The sequence below is a fragment of the Gobio gobio genome (assembly GCF_949357685.1).
Source record: "Gobio gobio genome assembly, chromosome: 21".
Taxonomy (NCBI): domain Eukaryota; kingdom Metazoa; phylum Chordata; class Actinopteri; order Cypriniformes; family Gobionidae; genus Gobio; species Gobio gobio.
Window position 1 is genome coordinate 39,477,995 of NC_137117.1, and position 22,500 is coordinate 39,500,494.

General features: G+C 33.1%; 1 protein-coding gene across 1 annotated transcript in view; it reads right to left on the reverse strand.

The window, feature by feature from the left end:
• Positions 1-22,500, reverse strand: part of camta2 (calmodulin binding transcription activator 2) — a 58,983-nt gene that overhangs the window by 4,263 nt on the left and 32,220 nt on the right. The window contains exons 12-21 of the mRNA XM_079803014.1: positions 15,938-16,098; positions 10,896-11,080; positions 8,678-8,756; positions 7,722-7,968; positions 5,805-6,097; positions 5,535-5,701; positions 4,335-4,545; positions 4,177-4,248; positions 2,272-2,465; positions 2,108-2,182 (exon numbers count right to left, since the gene is read on the reverse strand). Of these exons, the coding sequence (XP_079659140.1) occupies positions 2,108-2,182; positions 2,272-2,465; positions 4,177-4,248; positions 4,335-4,545; positions 5,535-5,701; positions 5,805-6,097; positions 7,722-7,968; positions 8,678-8,756; positions 10,896-11,080; positions 15,938-16,098 (1,684 nt within the window). The remainder of the gene's footprint in view (positions 1-2,107; positions 2,183-2,271; positions 2,466-4,176; positions 4,249-4,334; positions 4,546-5,534; positions 5,702-5,804; positions 6,098-7,721; positions 7,969-8,677; positions 8,757-10,895; positions 11,081-15,937; positions 16,099-22,500) is intronic.

Below are 22,500 nucleotides of genomic sequence, written 5' to 3' on the forward strand. Positions count from 1 at the left end.
GGCGGGGAAATTATCATGACCGAAAATGACTTCATAGGGTGCAATTGAATCGGCATGAGCCAATGAATGTATTATGACCAGTTTCATTTAACTAAGCTAATTTAATCAAAAGTTATTAGCATTTTTGTCAAGTTTGTTATATCTTTTGACCACAAGGTGGCACTGCCCTAAAACTTTTTGTGTACTTTCAGGGCATAGCAAGGAAGACACATACCAAGTTTCGTAACGATAGACTAATGAGTTTGTAAAATATAGTATTTTAACACATAATTCAAAATGGCCGACAGCCAAAATGGCCGATATGGTAAAATTGAATATCAGACGACTCGGCATGCCGTCCTGAATGTAACGAGACCACTTTTATGATTTTTGGACAAACAGTTCAGAAGTTATAAGCAAAAATAGCAATTTTTCGTATCTCCGGACCAATAGGTGGCGCTGCGCCGAAACGCTGTATGTTGCCTCAAGTCATGCTTGTGATGACATGTACCAAGTTTGGTTTGAATACGATAAAGCGTTGCGGAGATATTGCCTTAAGAGTGTTTTTGCAACCGATACGTAAAATTTGTTTGCGTGTTTATCGCAAATGATTTGACGAATCAACTTGATTTGCAAGATTTTTTGTCAGCATGGTCTGAAGATGATCTGGTTCAATTTTCGTGCAAATCGGATGAACCGTCTAGGACGAGTTCGTAAAAGTAGGTTTCTCGGAAAATTCAAAATGGCGGGAAAATTTTTATGACGGAAAATGACGTCATAGGGTGCAATCGAATCGTCTTGAGCCAAGGAATCAGAGGAAAAAAGAATTTTGTTTCTAGCCCTTATGGTTCAAAAGTTATTAGCATAAACATGAGTCAAATTTTGGACTGATGGTGGCGCTAGAGGGATTGAGTTTGAGACTCCAAATTTGCTACGGTGACATTTCAGACTGTCCTCTATTAGTGTGCCAAATTTCACAACTTTTTACCATACGGTTCTATGGGCTGCCATAGACTTCGTGGCGGAAGAAGAAGAAGAAGAAGAAGAAGAAGAAGAAGATGAATAATAATAATAAGAACGGGAACGGTTTCAATAGGTGCCTTCGCACCTTCGGTGCTTGGCCCCTAAAAAGCCCATGCTGTTTTATATTTTTATTAATTTTTAAGACTTTACCAGTTGTTCATGACTTACTGGATAAGAATTAAGAATAAGGATTTTTTTTTTTTTACTTTTATTCACAATTCTCAATAATATAAATAAAATATTTCAGAGCGTGACCTATTGTTACTAGTAAAATGTAGATTACATAAATGCCTATGGAGATTTTTTTATTCATGTTTTAATGGATCAGAATTAACGATTGTGGATATTTTTATGTGCAATTTTATAAAATAAATAAAATAAAATAAAAACTAAATTAAAATAATAGACTTTGTGATTTTTAGGTGTTTGAGCTGATTCTAATGCTTGTTTTGTCTTATTTTAAATCATTTTGAGGCTTCTTGTTTGGGAACGACTGGCAAAACGACTTGAATTTCTAAATTAAAATCAATATAAATTAATAAATATAATTAACTAATATAATAACTATATTAATTATAATTATATAAAGATTCTAAAAATGACAAACAACGCACTTGACATTTTAAATTAAAATCAGTATAAATGAATCAATATAGTTAATATTATAATTATAAAAAGATATTTTGCTTAAGATCAGAATAATTTAATAAATATAATTACTGAATATAATTTCTATATTAATTATAATTATATAATTAAACATTCTACATAAGATGATGATTCGCATAATTACAAACGGCACTTGATTTTTTAAATTAAAATCAGTATAAATGAATACATATAATTAATATATTAATTATAACTATATAAAGACATTCTGCAAAAGATGATAAAAAAAAAAAAAAAAAAACACACATTTTTACATTTAAATTAATCAATATAATAATTATAATTATATTATATAATTAGTAAACAAATCAGAGAATATACAATATAATCTTTCTGATGTGATTTCAGGGTGAAATGTGACTGAAATGTGTTTAAACTGGATTTTTTTTTTTTAAAACACCCAAAAAGACAGACAGACAGACGGATGGATGTGTACCTGTGTCTGCAGCGTCTGAGGAAACGCATGATCTTCCGCGCAGCCTGATCCTGTTTCTTGGTCAGGAAGGAGCCTCTGACACACAGAAGGAGAGTGTGAGCGCCACACAATCACTCATGAGGGAGTACTGATCTTTAGTGTTGTGTAATGTGTGTGCGTCTCACTTGATCTTGGAGTTGAGGTTCCCGGGGCCGCGCGGCCCCTGCTTGACGCGCTCGTACTCTTTATAGCTGCGGTAGTACTGCTGGATGAGGACGGCCGCCCGCCGAGACTGCTGGAACTTCTTCTGCTCGTAATAACTGCGGAACTTACTCTGAATCAGGATGGCCGCCTGCGTCATCTTCTTATACAAGGCGTACTGGAGGAGGACAAACACACACGTCACACACAGATACTGCAGGAGGGCAACGCAACACACACAAACACACACTGCACGGCTGAAGAGTGTGCAAACACAACAGTGAGGCGTTACCTTCAGTGCTATCCATGTTAGCTAGCATGAAATTAAAGGAGAAGATAGATCAGAGACACGGCAGCAATATTAGTGTGTTAGCGAAGACACACACACACACACAATCACAAACACACATTTAGTGACAGTTTGTTTCTTGACATAGTTTAGTTTCTTTTCTTATAGAGTGCTGTACAAAGCAATCAATAAAACCAAACAAAGGAAATACAAACACAACACAACATACAATTCATATTGAGTTCTCTCCTGGGTCAGAGTCAAACGCCAAAGCTATAAAAGTGCTGCTTCAAAGCTGTTTTAAAGGCGTTCAAAGTGGGGACAGAACGGATGGCAAGCGGAAAGTGTTTCTGTATAAAGTGTGTGTGTGTCTACCTAACCATATTTTAATTCCAGACTGAGCTAAACCAGACAAAACCTCCTTTTCAGGACTTCCTCATTTGTAAAAACTATGGAAGCTTTTTTTCCAGCATGGAATGGAAAATAAAAAAGGTAATCGTGACTTTTTTCATCTTACAATTCAGACTTTTTTTCCTCAGAATTGTAAGAAAAGTCTGAATTGTAAGATAAAAACTCTGTTTTATGTTTTATTTTGTGGTGGAAACAAGCTTCCATGAAAAAAAACGGTAAAATAAAAAATCAGAATAAAATGTCCTTATGGCAAGACAAATAGAGTGAAATATTTAACTAATATATCAGCACTTTTGGTACAGCGCCTAAACAAAATCTCATAGGGGCTTACATTTTTGTGATATTAACTTCAAATTTGAAACGCAACTTGGTTAGATGTATGGCTAAAATTATAGTAATTTTAGAGTAAAAATTATTTAGCAAAATATATATTTTAGATAAAATTAAAAAAATATTTCGTACAGTACATTTGATTTACAGTAAATTTAAGTTTTTCATACTTTCATTTTTTAAAGTGTTTTTACACAATTATATGCAAAGTGTCTTCTTTACAACAAGACCAAACTTAGGTCTTCTTGAATTACAACCATTTAAGTTTGGATAGTGCATTCTCAAAAAGTGGGCGACAGTTAAGGGGTTAAACGTGCACTAATTGGCATACACTTCCAGAGATGAATCTGAACATTGGATAAAATCAGATTCAAAGTTCTTGTTTGATTTTGTTGACCAGCTAGAGTTAAAGGTTTTTGGCAAGGGGATTTTGGATATCTCTTTTTATCACTGCATAAATCACAAAATGCTGTCAACACACAGAAAAACATACATTTCCGCATATATTTAGGAATAAAGTGTTATATAAATCAGTGTGAAACCCATCAGTAGAAAACTTCAGAATATAGATAGGAATAAAACTCTAAGTTGTGGTGTATGTAAGTGTTGCTGAAGTGGTGGAAAAAACTAGTTTATAAATATATCGCCTTTACAGATATGTATTATAATTGAAATCTACAGACGCAAATAGATAAAATGTCATAAAATAATAACTTAATTGTGTATTTTGGATGTTTTCTTTCCACATGTCTGAAAGAAGACATGGAAGCATTTACCCAAAATTTCTAAATTAATCAGTGAATGAAAAAAACCAATGTACGTGTGTGTGTGTGTGTGTACGTGTGTGTGTGATATATACCTGTTTGTATTTGCGGTAACAGCGCTGTATCACAGCTGCGGCCATATCCTGCTGCTCCTTTAGTCTCCGCCCCTAATCAAGACAACCAATCATTATTAGATCACAGACACACACTATCAGTCAGTTGTCATGTGTGTGTGTGTGTGTTGTGTGTGTACCTTGTATCTGCGGAAGGCGTTCTGGATGACGCGTGCCGCCTCGTACAGCTCTCTCTGCTCTGTGTCTGTCAGCGTCAGAAGGGCGAAATCTCTCTCCATCCTTCCATTGGCTGAGGCGTTTAGAAACTCCGCCCACGCCACACTGCTCGGGGGGCGGAGTCTCTGCAGTGCCAAATCACTGAGAAGGGAGGGAGGGCTGGGACACAGGTTCCTACACACACACACACACACACACAAATGTAAGCAACAGACGAATGTCAAACTAGAAAGTGAAAAGTATAATTTAACAAGTGTAGGTAATCTCACGTCAACATGTCAAGAACATGTTTGGGTCACATTTCACCCTGAAATCACATCAGAAAGATTATATTGTATATACTCTGATTTATTTATCTATTAATATAATAATAATTATAATATTGATTAATTTAAATTTAAAAATGTGTGTGTTATTTGTATTTTTTTGTGAATCATCTTATGCAGAATGTCTTTACATAATTATAATTAATATATTAATTATATTTATTCAGTTATACTGATTTTAATTTAAAAACTCAAGTGCCATTTGTAATTATGCAAATCATCATCTTATATAGAATGTTTAATTATATAATTATAATTAATCTAGAAATTATATTCGGTAATTATATTCATTAAATTATTCTGATCTTATGCAAAAGATCTTTTTATACTTATAATATTAATTATATTGATTCATTTATACTGATTTTAATTTAAAATGTGTTATTAAAAGTGTGTTGTTTGTCATTTTTAGAATCTTTATATAATTATAATTAATAAAGTTATTACATTAGTTAATTATATTTATTAATTTATACTGATTTTAATTCAGAAATTAAAGTGTGTCATTTGTAATTATGCGAATCATCATCTTATGCAGAATGTCTTTATATAATCATAACTAACACATTCATTATATTGATTTATGCTGATTTGTTGCTTAAGAAACATTTCTGATCATTATCAATGTTGAAAACCGCTCATATTTTTGTGGAAACTGTGATAGATTGTATTTTTCAGGATTCTTTGATGAATAGAAGGTTCAAAAGAACAGCATTTATTGTAAATATAATCCTTTGGAACATTATAAATGCGTCCTTAAAAATAAAAGTATGAATTTATTTAAAAGACACATTTTGAACAGTAATGTAGAGGTGAGTGTTGTTTGTGTGTATGCACCTGTCCACGGTGTCGAGGTATGTGGCGAGCCACGGCATGGTGTCATTAATGGCAGGATTGTCCCGCCTCTCTCGGAGCGGTGACTCCGCCTCCCGGTTATACTCCTCCTGTTTGATTCGCTCAGGTGTGGCCTCGATGATCTGCTCGGCCAGAGTCGCCATGTCAACCTAACAGTGAAACATCGCAAAATGCCACGGCTCAATAACTGTGTGAGGAGGCGGAGACTGGAATACTTTGTCCAATCAGATGTCATCAAGTCATGTGACTGACCTGTAAGACCTCGGCAGACAGATAGTCCTCGTTCTCGGCGTTCTCGCTGTAGTCGAGCAGCTCGTCGGCCAGCTCAGAGTGAAGCGAGACGGGCGGCTCGGAGGGACTCGCGGCCTCACAGTCCATGAGGAAGAGCGAGTCTGTGGAACCGGTAGGGGGCGGGACCGAGAACGGGGAGGAGGGGGAAGAGGCGGAGTCCATGGGGTCAGGGAGCGAACCACTGGAGTAGGCGGAGCTGGGGGAGGGGGAGGGCGGGTCACTGGGGGAGGGGACACTGCTGGACGAACTCAAACCTGAGAGAGAGAGAGAGAGAGAGAGAGAGAGAGAGAGAGAGAGAGAGAGAGAGAGGGAGAGAGAGAGAGGGAGAGAGAGGGGGAGAGAGAGAGAGAGAGAGAGAGAGAGAGAGAGAGAGAGAGAGAGAGAGAGAGAGAGAGAGAGAGAGAGAGAGAGTAAATAGACTGTAAATAGAATAGAACTGTAAATAGAGCTCATGAAAACATCTACAGAATTAGCAGAAGACTGTATAGTAAAATGTACTTGTCATAATAAATAATAATAATAAAATAATGGTTTAATAAATTGTAAGGAATATCAATTTATACAGTAAACATCCATTGTTGCGTCAATTCCATTAATTCCGGATTACAAATTTGTATTTAATCATAAAACACAGAATTCAGAATAATTAAATACAACAAAAAGGGCCTTATTATTGTTAAAATTTTAATAAAATAGTTAAGATTTTTGATTAGACACGCTTTTTGAATATAAAAAAATTATTAAATTTTTTGTATTTAATTGAATCGAAATTCCGGAAAAATAAAACAGAAAGCACAGAATTTAGAAAATAATAAAACCGATTTCGTATTTTAAGACAATATTAAATTGTCAATGTTTTATGATCAGACATGTTTTTTTTTAAATATTAAACTTTATTGTAATTTTGTTTAATTTAATTAAAGCAGAATTAAGAAAAAATAAGACAACAGAAATTGGAAAAAAGTAAACTTACTTAATTTTGTTAACATTTAAATAAAATATTTATTATAAGTTAAGAATTTGATCAGACATACTCTTTAAATTAATTTGTTTAATAAAAATATTTAAATATAAAGTAAAATATTACATTATCAATGTTTAATGCATTTCCTTCTTTTGAATATATTAATTTTATTGTTTTTTGTTTAAATCAATTAAAAATAAAGAAAAATAAAACCAAACGAATTTTTCGAATTTGAGAAAAAATAAAAATGATTTGATGTTATTGTTAACATTTTATTAAAATATTAAATTTTCAATATTTTATTAATTTGATTAGACAAGCTTTTGTTTTAAAAACATAAAAATGTAATCATAATTTTGTTTAATTTAATTAAAAAAGAATTCAGAATTTTTTTTTTAAACAGAATTTCTTTTTTTATCAAATATTAAATTGTATTGTATTGTAAATTGTAAACATTTTATGAATTTGATTAGAAATGCTTTTAATTTTTTTTATTTTTATGTAATCATAATTGTTTCATTGAAGAATAAAAAGAATAAAATAAATAAAATAAAAAACAGAAATTGGAAAAAATAAATAAGATTTCATAGGGCCTTATTATTATTGTTAACATTTCAATCAAATATTAAATTGTAAACATTTTATGAATTTGATTAGACATGCTTTACTTTTTTTTTGTAATCATAATTTTGTTTAATTCAATTAAAATAGAATTCAGAATAAAAAATATTAAAAAAACAGAAGTTGGAAAAAATAACTCAGATTTCATAGGGACTTATTATTGTCAACATTTTAATCAAATATTACGTTTTATGAAAAAAAAATTGACAGCTTTTTGAACATGCTTCATAACTAGACAGTCCCAGCCGATCTAAAGCACGTGGAGCGCAGTGTGTGTGTGTGTGTGTTGTTACCCGTGTCGGGGCTGCTGGACAGTGGAGACGGGGGCCGGTACGGAGGCGAGGCTGTGTCAGGTGTGTGTTCTTGCATCTGAGAGTGTGTGTGTAACTCCTCCAGACAGCGCGCCAGCCGTGTGTGTCCTCGTGAATGAGCCACGGCCAGAGGCAGACGACCCAGAGAGTCTGGGATTCCCAGAGCCGCGCTGCTCCAGCGGTACAACAACACCGCGGCCGCCTGATGACCCAGAGCGCACGCCCACATCTGAACACACACACACACACACACACACACACACACACATTCTGGGTCATTATCACATTATCTGCTAGTGTGTGTAAATACATACACACTACAGGACAAAAAAAGAAGACACTATATGTATGTGTGTGTGTGTGTGTGTGTGTGTGTGTGTGTGTGTGTGTGTGTGTGTGTGTGTGGGCATGTTTTTGTGAAATATCAGGACACAAATGTGTATAATGACACAGGTATGACAAAAAGAGGGTGAAATATGAGGACGTTCCCCATGTCCTCACTTTTCAAAATGCTTATAAATCACAGAACAAGGTTTTTTCACAGAAAGTGAACTGCACAGTCTCCTGTGAGGGCTAGGTTTAGGGGCAGGGTCAGTGTGTGTGTGATGGGTAGGTTTAGGGGCAGGGGCAGTGTGTGTGTGTGTGTGTGTGTGTGTGTGTGTGTGTGTGTGTGTGTGTGTGTGTGTGTGTGTGTGTGTGTGTGTGTGTGTGTGTGTGTGTGTGTGTGTGTGTGTGTGTGTGTGTGTGTGTGTGATGGGTAGGTTTAGGGGCAGTGTAAGGGGATAGAAAATATGGTTTGTACTGTATAAAAACCATTACGCCTATGGAATGTCCTCACATTTCACAAAAACAAACGTGTGTGTGTGTGTGTGTGTGTGTGTGTGTGTGTGTGTGTGTGTGTGTGTGTGTGTGTGTGTGTGTGTGTGTGTGACACGTACCAGAGGTGTGCAGGAGAAATGATCAACGTTCAGAGGATCCACTTCCTGTTCCAGATCCAGACTGTTCACACTGATGCTCCTGATAACAGGGGCACAAACAAACACCCGTAAACACACAAAAACCTTTTTAAACATCAAGATTGAAGATTAAAGGTCACCAGAATGTCTTTTTCATTTCAGTTTTTCATCATGTTTAATCATGTTCATCTGTTTTTGAAATCCTAAAGTGTGACGACACGAATATTTAAAGATGCAAATCAATCTGCTCATAACTTTGCATTAAGCTTCCATGTGTTACCTTCTACAGCATTTGTTAATATTAGTCAATGCACTGTGAACTAATATTTTTACTAACATTAATAAAGATTGCTTTAAAAAGATTTTAACCCTCTGAAGTCTGAGCTGTTTTGGGGCCCTTTAGAAGTTTTTACATGCTCTTCATTTGTGCTTTTTTCAGTTGTTTATAAACACATTAATGGCAAAAGTGTAATTACACTGTATTCAGCACAAACTGGGCTACCAGAATATGTGAGCAACATGTACAGGCTTGTATTTTTGAGAGAAAAATGTTTATGCATGATTTTTGCTTTAAAATTAAGGCCTCAAAACACACAATAGATATGTGTTCACAAGACTTTTGACTCCAGGCAGGGGCGTAAATCACGGGGGGGACGGGGGGGACAGGACCCCCCCAATCTGAGGGCTGTCCCCCCCTAAAAACCATGCTGAGTATTGTAAATAATATAATGATATATACTTAAAATAAATGTGTAAGTGGTAAAACAATACAAAAGCAAACGGGACAAAAAATGCGTTTAAGTTTAGAAACATTTTGAGCCCCCCTCCCCCTTGCCCCACAGTGGTTTGATCCACCGCGCACCTCAACTAACGTTACCCATAGAACGTAAAAAAACTACCACCACAAGTTTGGGGAGAGAACAAAGCTCTTCAGACAGCAGTTGTGAAACATCAGTAAGCTGTCAATGCTATTTTATTCACTTTAAACATCAGATGAAGTGACTCTTTTCTCTTTAATACAGATTAGGCAACTGCTCAATACAGCACGAGCCGAACGAGCAAACAGCTGACAGACAAAATGATCGCGGAAGTTTTGGTTTCAAAACGAAATGTAAAAGTGCCTATTTAAGGGAGTGTGCCATTGTACTGTTTTCTTGCTGTGTTTTTCATTAAGAATAATAGGCTAATGAATCCATAATTCAAGCAACCCGCCCTCGAATTGGCGCTAATTCCAAATCTAAAGTAAATGCGGACGGCCGCTCCGCCAGATCTATGTCGGGTTTTGCTCAATATGATAATTGGCAGATCAGAGGGCTTGCTGCAGTTGAATATCTAAAGATCTGAATATCATAGTATAAAATACTATGTGGAGGATGCAAGATAATTTTATATAATATGACTGTGTGGTGAACCGTACTCATATTTAAACAACTATTGCTTTGTGTTGTTGGTCAGAGAAAATGACAGAGGAAAGAAAAACGGACATTAGACAAATTTTCAGTGCACCAAAACGCCAAATGCACAAATTGTTTTTTTTTTTTTTTTTTTTGTGGTACACATATCCTTACAAGTACGATTTTGGCTGTATTATTTGTGTCCCCTTCAAAAATTGCTCTTGAGAAATTTCATGTTTATCGTCCCCCCCTACTGTTAGATCAAATTTACGCCCCTGACTCCAGGGTGTATTTGCATAGAGTTTTTTCTTTAAACTGATGTGAGAATCATTGGGCCTACTCATTCACATAAAACAATATATTCATTTTAAATTTGTAAGAGTTTTTCTTCACAAAGCCAATATGCGAGGAGGCGTTATATCTAATGAATAATGATGAGTATCACCTGAGAGAACATAATAGCCCGCATAATTAGCTGCATAATGAAAGAGCTTCAGGTAGGCCTATGTGACAGAGAGCAACAGTAGTTTATTTTATTTGGAATGTAGTCAACAAAGGCCTATTATATTTTAAATGATCAAAAGATTTGACTACACTGCAAAAAATGCTCTTCTTATTAGGTATTTTTTCTTGTTTCCAGTCCAAATATTTAAAATTCTTAAATCAAGATTAATTTACTAGATGAGTAAAAATTTCTGGGGGCGAAATCAAAATTAAGTGAGTTTTTGCTTAAAACAATCTATATTATCTGCCATTAACTAAATACCTTACTGTAAAATGTTACCATGATTATGTGTGTGCGTTACCTCCAGCGTATGAGTGTGTGTATGAGCTGTGTGTATCCCTGAGCGGCGGCGAGGTGCAGTAACGTCATTCCTCTGTGTCTGACGGAGTGTGTGAGTCTGTCCGTCTCGCCGTCTCGTCCCCACCGACCGCCGGCCATCATCCGCTCACACACTGCTACAATCCTGCGCTCAAACCAAAGCCCCGACTGACACACACACACACACACACACACACACACACACACACACACACACACACACACACACACACACACACACACACAGATACATCCTCATTAGCACATTAACACACCTTCATATGTCTACTTGAGAAAAATAACACTAATTTCTCAGAGTTCACAGGTTTATATCAGTCACCAGAAGAACAAAGCCGTGTTTGCCAGATGATATACTGATCTAATGACACTTCAGAGGAAAAACTGTTACTGGATTGGACCCCGTTTTCATCACACCAAACTCAGGATTTTGATTCAGACTTGATTCAGACTTCAGTGATTCTGAAGCTGGTTTCAAAATGAATTGCATTAAATGCAATACACTTGCATTTAACATGAATCAGGATGGAAAAGGAAAGGGTATACAATACATGTATTTATTTATTTAGGTTTATTCTTAATTATATAATGTAATATAAATAAACCCATACAATATTTAATAAAATACTAAAAAAATAATAATAACAACATAAATAAATATAAACATTAAACTTTTCTCTCCCCAAAATTATGCATTTATGCTGTGGGAAAAAATGCTTAATGTCTATAATAAATAAATAAATCAAGAATATTCCTTTTATCTGTATTTGTTTTTTAAATATAAAAATAAGCTATTGTCCCTAGAAATACATATATACATATACATATATTTAAATACATATTTCTAAATATAAAATTAAAGTGCAACTTTGCCGATTTTCAACACACTTTCGTATATTTACAATGTCGGTAGTATATGTAAATGACCAATGTTTATTCGTTTACCCGAGAAATTCACGTTTATTTGTCAGTAAAAACCTGCCATTAAACTTTTGACAACTAGTGAAAACGGCAGATTCTTTCAGTTTTCCCCCTCCATTTGGCCTAAAACACTGTTCGTGGTCATCCAGTTTGAAACGTTGACTGCAAACCGTCCGTTGTGGCATTGTCTCTGTATTTACGATTCTTTGCAGACTTTGTCCACTGCCCACAATTCCCCTGGAAACCGAGAGTAACAACAGCTAAATGTTTACTCCTTGAATTCTTACACAACACCAATTTAAGTCGACACTATTATGACTAAAAGTTTACGAAGAAGTATTTCCTACAAAAGCAAGGCGGTGTTTGACTCTGGTAAGCATATCCATAGCAGACTGGCCTTGGATGGCAACATGCCCAGTGCATTATGTGTTTTCCTACCGATTTGGCAAAAGGGAAGACCATAGCCCTTTTTCTCCGTTTTCTCTAGTCAGGTAGCACCAATTAAATTTTTTTTTTGCCTTTCAACTGTATAGGCAGACAACTTTTATTGAAAGCCCATTTTGCCAGCGGTGAAGTACCGCTTTAAACTAATTTTCCCAATAAACACTCATTCATTTTATGCCTATTTGTTAAAAATATTAAACTATTTTCACAATATTTCCCTATAATAATGTATTATGAGAGAGTTACACATAGTAGTAAATATTTCAGTGATAGTTGATGAATTTTGATCACATTTAAGAGCTTAATTTATTGCACTTTACCTATTTGTGTCTGTAGATTTAAATTATAATACATAATTCGGTAATACATCTGTAAAGGCGATATATTTATAAAATAGTTTTTTCTTCCACTTCAGCCTCACTTACATACACCAAAACTTAGAGTTTTATTCCTATCTATATTCTGAAGGTTTGTACTGAGGGGTTTGTTCATATATCATTCACACTGATTTATATAACACTTTATTCCTAAATATATATGCGTAAAATGCCTTTTTTCCCTGTGTGTTACAGTATTTTATGATTTATGCAGTGATAAAAAGAGATATCCAAAATCCCCTTGCTAAAAACCTTTAACTCTAACATGTTAACATAATCAAACAAGAATTTTGAATCTGGCTTTATCCAATGTTCAGATTAATCTCTGGAAATGTATGCAAATTAGTGCACATTTAATTAGATAATGCCTCAACTGCGCACATAAACATAACATTTCAGAAAACTTGTAATATGAAGCAAGTGTCTTAATATACTGTAATTAATTAGCTGGGGAAGTATGATGATATCATCCATTAGCTTACATATTTACCCTATACTCACCTGTAGTGTCTGGCCTTGAGCAGATACATTTACACTGAATACAAAAAATAAAACAGAAAACAGTGACATTCACTGAATATCTCACAACATAAAGATGCTCAAAGCAACACAGGGACTCAAATCAATCAGTTTGAACAGTTCAGTCAAACAAATCGCTTAACGTCAGCGATTTAACGTCAACCGGATGGTTGCTACAGCGTCTGAAATAGGTTTAGATTAACCAGTTACGTTACTGAAACTGATTTCTATATAAATCCATGAAGTTCTGCAATTATTTAGTTGGTTAGACCAGTTTAGATAGAATGAATTAGTGTTGACGTAGTTAGGATGAGGAGGTAACATGACTACTTTTGGTTAGTTATCCCTCAACACACACACACACACACACACACACCCTCCCTCAGTTTTTCCCCTCCTGTCTGTCTGTCTGTATCGGTCTCTCAGTCCATCCTCGTGCTGTATTGACGTAAGAGTGGAAAAACTAAAAATGAATAACATGAATCAGCCAGATGATTCTCACAAACACAGACGAGGTTTTAGTATCAAAACCATCAGCACTAAACCTGAAGACTAGTTCAGAAACTACAGGACTTTACTGGAGAATCAGATGTGGAAAACCTGAACTGTAATGTGTGTGTGTGTGACGCACCAACATGGAAAAAGCGCTATTAATACTCGCATTCTGAAGTGATGTCACCGGCAAAGTTGACATTCCCCCACTAACCCTGATAACGCACGTTCATAAATCCAGCGCTCATCAACACACCACTGTTATTTTAGTATCACTGAGATAGTATTATAGCGTTTATTAATATTTTAATGCACTTACAAGCACAAAAAAACAATTTCTTCTCCGCATTTCTCCTCTTCTCTAGCTTGCTTCATAAACTTGTCATATAACGACGAATATTGTTGGATCCTTGACGAATTGCTTCTCTTTTGGCTTGGATAAAACTTAACATTAGTTAGCTAACAATGAACAATAATTCTACAGCAAACGGCATGTATTACTCTTACCTAATGTTAATTTCAACATTTAACAAAATCTATATTTGCATATGCTAAAAAGCTATAATATATAATTAATATATAATATAGCTTATATAATATAATATGAATGTTATGTTTAAATACGCAATTGAGGCATTATCTAATTAAATGTGCACTAATTTGCATACACTTCCAGAGATTAATCTGAACATTGGATAAAGTCAGATTCAAAGTTCTTGTTTGATTTTGTTGACATGCTAGAGATAAAGGTTTTTGGCAAGGGGATTTTGGATATCTCTTTTTATCACTGCATAAATCATAAAATACTGTAATACACAGGGGAAAAAACACTTTCAGCATATATTTAGGAATAAAGGGTTATATAAACCAGTGTGAATGATATATGAACAAGCCCCTCAGTACAAACCTTCAGAATATAGACAGGAATGTGTATAGGTGTATATAAGTGTTGCTGAAATGGGGAGGGGGGGGGCTCATTTATAAATGTATCGCCTTTACAGATTATTATAATTGAAATCTACCGATGCAAGTACATACATTATTCAAATTTTGTAATTGTATCTGTTAATATTATGTAATGGGCGTGAGCTGACATGAACTAACATTGAACAGTTGTATTTTTATTAACATTAAGCAAGATTAATAAATACTGTAACAAATGTATTGCTCAATGATAGTTAACGATAGTTACTAACGTTAACTAATGATGTTACAAATATGATATATGACAAAGACATTTTAATGAAATCTAAAAGAGATTCTACTGAAAGTCTTGACATTTCAAAAAGCTCATATTGTAAAATAAATCCATATGAATGAAGTCGTTTAATCCAAGTATATTTACCATATTTGAGTGCTGTAAGTTCGCTGATCAATGTGCATCATATAAAGCGATCGTGTCTTTTCAAGAAGACTTAAACTGCTCGATTCATATGGATTCGTTTTATGATCTATTTTTGAAGTGTGAATAGACTTTCAAATCTCTCAGATTTCAATAAAAAGATCTTCATTTGTGTTCAGACGAACAAAAGACTTACAGGTTTCGAACGACATGAGCATGAGTAAATGATGAGAGAATTAACCCTTTATTTTTTATTATTTTTTTAAGTTTTATTTGATGATAATAACCCTGGTCTTGATTGAAGAATGTTTGGATATTTGTGCTGGAAAACATCATCACTCCCTGTAGAAAAACCATCCAATTCTTCCTCATCACACTGCAAAAAAATGTCTCTTCCTCAGTATTTCTGTCTTGTTTTCCAGCACAAATATCTAAACATTCTTCAATCAAGATAAATTTACTGGAGAAGCAAAATGACTGACATATTAAGTCTTGTTTTCTGAAAAATGTATCAAAAGTTAAGTTTATGTCTTAAACAACAACAACAAAATCTGCCAATGGGGACAGAAAAATAATCGTGCTTTCCCTTTAAATTAAGTTTATTTTTTCATACCACACTGATAGACATTTTTTTCTTATTTTAAGTGTAAAGTTGTTTCATTTTGAAGGTTTTTTTCATAAAACAACACTTTTTATCTTGTCATTGTGCTAAAATAAATATATACTAAAGTAAATATATCTTGATTTATGAATGTTTAGATGTTTGTACTGGACATCGTATTTGTATCGGTCCGAGAATCAAACCTTTGTTTCCTGCTGGACTGATAAACCTGTGAGCACGGACTACAGGAGATGGTGTGAAATCAGCCTATCAGAGGTGAATGTCAGAAACAGAGACTCCAGTGTGTGTACCTGGTTTTCGGGAGTCAAGCGCGGAGCAGAGCTCTGATTCCGGGACAGCTGCTGGTGATAGTGATTCATATGTTGATGCTGCTGATTGTTATTTGACATCTCTGCCATTCGGCGCTCCATCTGCTCCAGGCGCTCCAGAATCGACATCCTGAACTGATTATCTAGAGAGAACGAGAGGCGGTCAACATTAAACAACGTTCACCTCCATGATGGGACACAATTCTGAACGAACAAGGAGAATCACATGAGAAAAAAAATGATTAAATGGCCGTTCTCTTTCAGAATAAAGCAATACTGACATTGGAAACTTTAAGCAACAGCTGCTGAAGGAACGGCAACGGCCAGCTGAAGTGATAACTGCCATAGCCAAGGAGCGCAGAAATCACAAAGCAACAATAAGGATTATTAAATTCATAATTCATGAATTTTGCAACATATCTAACTGAATAGAATCAACACAGAACTGAATTGAATTAGCTTCATAATTGATACATTTTGCAAAATCAACAGTTATTGAACTGAATTGAAACAACATGGAACTGAAATGAATGTTTTAATAATTGATGAATTTTGAAACATCAATGTTGTTATTAATCTGAATAAAATCAACACTGAACTGAATTGAATTAGCTTCATAATTGATGAATTTTGCAACATCAACACGGTTATTGAACTGAATTGAATCAAACTGAATTAAATTTAGTTAGTTTCATAATTGATGAACTTTGCAACATTGACACTGTTACTGAACTGAAATGAATGTTTAATAATTGATGAATTTTGCAACATCAATGTTGTTATTAATCTGAATAAAATCAACACTGAACTGAATTGAATTAGCTTCATAATTGATGAACTTTGCAACATTGACAGCATTACAGAACCGAATTTAATCAAATTAAAAAAAAATCATAATTGATACATTTTGCAACATTGACACTGTTATTGAACTGAACGTTTAATAATTGATGAATTTTTAAACATCAATGTTGTTATTAAACTGAATTAAATCAGCACTGAACTGAATTGAATTAAATTAGTTTCATAATTGATGAATTTTGCAACGTCGATACTGTTAGTAAAGTGAATTAAATCAACACTAAACTGTTACTGAACTGAACTGAATCAACATTGAACTGAACTGAATATTTAAAAATTGATGAGTATCAATGCAACATTGATACTTATTAAACTGAATTAAATCGAACTGAATTGAATTCGTTTCATAATTGATTACTTTTGCAACACGACACTGTTATTGAAATGAATTGAATCAAACTGAACCAAATTTAATTAGTTTAATAATTGATTAATTTTGCAACATTGTCAGCGTTATTAAACTGAATTAAATCAACACTGAACAGAATTTGTTTCTTAATTGATTAATGTTGCAACATCAACAGTTATTGAACTGAATTGAATAAAATTTAAATGTTTTTCCCATAATTGCTGAAGTGTGAACATAAACACTGTTTTTGAAATTAATTGAACCAACATTGAACTGTGTTTAACTGTGCAACATTGACACTTATTAAACTGAATTGAATCAAATTTAAATGAATTGGATTGGAACTTTGCAACACTGACAGTGTTATTGAACTGAATTTTACAACATTAACACTATTATTTACTGTTTATTACTGAGGAGCTGCTTTGAAACAGGAACTTTATTGCAAGAAAGGCATTTCTTTAGAATAAGATTTGGACGATAAGCAGAACGACATGCAGGAAACTCGGCGGAAGAACGAAACGGCATGAAAATTATTTATGGTTCATGACTCTCAACTAATTCTAATATTTACTTTTACAGACACAAAGCAGACGTGAGTGTGTGTGTTTAGTGCTTGATTTACAGTGTGTGTGAATGTGTTGACAGCTCAGCTTTTACACACACACACACACACACACACACACACACACACACACAGAGTGATCTCTAAGGCAGACCTCCAAACAAACAAACACACACACACACACACACACACAGACTTTCAAACACACAGTCATTCCTACCTACACCATCCCTGCTTCTCTGCGCCATCGCTCCGACGATCAAATACAAACGGCGAATCGGAAAAAGTGCAACTCCATGTCTCGCTCTCTTCACCTGTCTCACTCTCTCTCAATCAGGAGTGAGACATGTTAGAAAGTATAAAAAAAATACACTTTTAATACAGTTAATAACACATGGACATACGATCAGAGAAGTACCACACGCTCAGATCACATGAGAGAGAGAGAGAGAAAGATGACGGAAAAGTCAGGAAAAACAAAGTATTCCACACGGAGGAGAGGAAAAACTGCAAAAGTCCGGCTGGATCCGCACGGACGTCCGTCCTCGAGCAGGGAAAGTCCCAAATGAGACGAGAGAGAGACAGAGCAGAGCTTAAATTACTGAGGCGGAGAGAGAGACAGACAGACACGTGGATTTAAATAGGCTTTCAGTGAGGGGCAGAAATAGAAACGGCTGATATCCACACGGACACACAACATCTAGTTTAACCGCTGGAATATGAAAACACGGATAACAGGATCAGGGACTGGACTGCTTTCAGCAGCTGAATCCAAACACTGATCCGCGTCATGGTTCAGATATTTACTGACTGCACTGTAAACTAACTATTGTTGTTTATATTTTCATTTTAGTTTACGTTTTACACTGCACTGCAAATATCAATGTTCTTCCTCAGTATTATTGGCTTGTTTTCCCATAGAAATATCTAAACTATTGAAATGAAATTGAAGCAACATTGAAATGAACTCAATTTAATAATTGATTAATTTTACAACATTGACACTGTTATTAAACTGAAATAAATCAACACTTAACGCAACTGAACATAATTGAATATGTTTCGGAATTTATGAATTTTGCAACATTGACACTCTGTTATTAAAATGAATTAAATCAAGATTTAATTGAACAGAAATTAATTAGTTTCCGAAATTATTAATTTGATTAATTAATAATTGATGAATTTAGCAAAATGGACACTATTTAAACTGAATTGAAACAACATTGAAAGGAACTGAATTTATTTCATAATTGATTAATTTTGCAACATTGACACTGTTATTGAACTGAATTAAATCAACATTGAACTGAACTGAATTGAATTATTTTCCGAATTTATTAATTTTGCAACATTGACACTGTTATTGAACTGAATTAAATCAACATTGAACTGAACTGAATTGAATTCTTTTCCGAATTTATTAATTTTGCAACATTGACACTGTTATTGAACTGAATTGAATCAAAATGAACTGAATTTATTTCATAATTTATTAATTTTGCAACATTGAGACTGTAATTAAATTGAATTTATTTCCAAATTGATGAATTTTGCAACATTGACACTGTTATTAAACTGAATTGAATCAAAAGGAACTGAATTGATTTCATAATTGATGAATTTTGAAACATTGACACTGTTATTGAACTGAATTGAATCAAAATGAACTGAATTTATTTCATAATTGATTAATTTAGCAACATTGACACTGTTATTGAACTGAATTGAATCAAAAGGAACTGAATTGATTTCATAATTGATGAATTTTGCAACATTGACACTGTTATTAAACTGAATTGAATCAAAAGGAACTGAATTGATTTCACAATTGATGAATTTTGCAACATTGACACTGTTATTGAACTGAATTGAATCAAAAGGAACTGAATTGATTTCATAATTGATGAATTTTGCAACATTGACACTGTTATTGAATTGAATTGAATCAAAATGAACTGAATTTATTTAATAATTGATGAATTTTGCAACATTGACACTGTTATTAAACTGAATTGAATCAAAAGGAACTGAATTGATTTCATAACTTATTAATTTTGCAACATTGACACTGTCATTGAATTGAATTGAATCAAAAGGAACTGAATTTATTTCATAATTTATTAATTTAGCAACATTGACATTGTTATTGAACTAAATTGAATCAAAAGGAACTGAATTGATTTCATAATTGATTCATTTAGCAACATTGACACTGTTATTGAACTGAATTGAATCAAAAGGAACTGAATTGATTTCATAATTGATGAATTTAGCAACATTGACACTGTTATTAAACTGAATTGAATCAAAAGGAACTGAATTGATTTCACAATTGATGAATTTTGCAACATTGACACTGTTATTGAACTGAATTGAATCAAAAGGAACTGAATTGATTTCATAATTGATGAATTTTGCAACATTGACACTGTTATTGAATTGAATTGAATCAAAATGAACTGAATTTATTTCATAATTGATTAATTTAGCAACATTGACACTGTTATTGAACTGAATTGAATCAAAAGGAACTGAATTGATTTCATAATTTATGAATTTTGCAACATTGACACTGTTATTAAACTGAATTGAATCAAAAGGAACTGAATTGATTTCATAATTGATGAATTTTGCAACATTGACACTGTTATTGAATTGAATTGAATCAAAATGAACTAAATTTGTTTAATAATTGATGAATTTTGCAACATTGACACTGTTATTAAACTGAATTGAATCAAAAGGAACTGAATTGATTTCATAACTTATTAATTTTGCAACATTGACACTGTCATTGAATTGAATTGAATCAAAAGGAACTGAATTTATTTCATAATTTATTAATTTAGCAACATTGACATTGTTATTGAACTAAATTGAATCAAAAGGAACTGAATTGATTTCATAATTGATTCATTTAGCAACATTGACACTGTTATTGAACTGAATTGAATCAAAAGGAACTGAATTGATTTCATAATTGATTCATTTAGCAACATTGACACTGTTATTGAACTGAATTGAATCAAAAGGAACTGAATTGATTTCATAATTGATGAATTTTGCAACATTGACACTGTTATTGAACTGAATTGAATCAAAAGGAACTGAATTTATTTCATAATTGATGAATTTTGCAACATTGACACTGTTATTGAATTGAATTGAATTGAATCAAAAGGAACTGAATTTATTTCATAATTGATGAATTTTGCAACATTGAAACTGTTACTGAACTGAATTGAATCAAAATGAACTGCATTTATTTCATAATTGATGAATTTTGCAACATTGACACTGTTATTGAACTAAATTGAATCAAAAGGAACTGAATTGATTTCATAATTGATTCATTTAGCAACATTGACACTGTTATTGAACTGAATTGAATCAAAAGGAACTGAATTGATTTCATAATTGATGAATTTTGCAACATTGACACTGTTATTGAACTGAATTGAATCAAAAGGAACTGAATTTATTTCATAATTGATGAATTTTGCAACATTGACACTGTTATTGAACTGAATTGAATCAAAAGGAACTGAATTTATTTCATAATTGATGAATTTTGCAACATTGACACTGTTATTGAACTGAATTGAATCAAAATGAACTGCATTTATTTCATAATTGATGAATTTTGCAACATTGACACTGTTATTGAATTGAATTGAATTGAATCAAAAGGAACTGAATTTATTTCATAATTGATGAATTTTGCAACATTGAAACTGTTACTGAACTGAATTGAATCAAAATGAACTGCATTTATTTCATAATTGATGAATTTTGCAACATTGACACTGTTATTGAATTGAATTGAATCAAAAGGAACTGAATTTGCTTAGTAATTGAAGAATTTTGCAACATTGACACTGTTATTGAATTGAATTGAATCAAAAGGAACTGAATTTGCTTAGTAATTGAAGAATTTTGCAACATTGACACTGTTATTAAACTGAATTAAATCAACATTGAACTGAACAAATTAATTAGTTTCAGAATTGATACATTTTACAACATTGACACTGTTATTGAACTGAATTGAATCAAAATGAACTGAATTTGTTTAATAAGTTGATAATTTTGCAACATTGACATAGTTATTAAACTGAATTAAATCAAGATTGAACTGAACTAAATTGAATTAGTTTCCGATTTTATTAATATTGCAACATTGACACTTTTATTGAACTGAATTGAATCAAAAGGAACTGAATTGATTTCATAATTGATGAATTTTGCAACATTGACACTGTTATTGAACTGAATTGAATCAAAAGGAACTGAATTTATTTCATAATTGATGAATTTTGCAACATTGACACTGTTATTAAACTGAATTAAATCAACATTGAACTGAACAAATTAATTAGTTTCAGAATTGATACATTTTGCAACATTGACACTGTTATTGAACTGAATTGAATCAAAATGAACTGAATTTGTTTAATAAGTTGTTAATTTTGCAACATTGACATAGTTATTAAACTGAATAAAATCAAGATTGAACTGAACTAAATTGAATTAGTTTCCGAATTTATTAATATTGCAACATTGACACTTTTATTGAACTGAATTAAATCAAAATTAACTTAATTTGTTTAATAATTGATTAATTTTGTAACGGTGACACTGCTATTAAACTGAATAAATCAACACTGAACTCAACTGAAATAAATAAGTTTTGGAATTTATGAATTTTGCAACATTGACACTTTTATTGAACTGAATTTAATCAAAATTAACCTAATTGAATTTGTT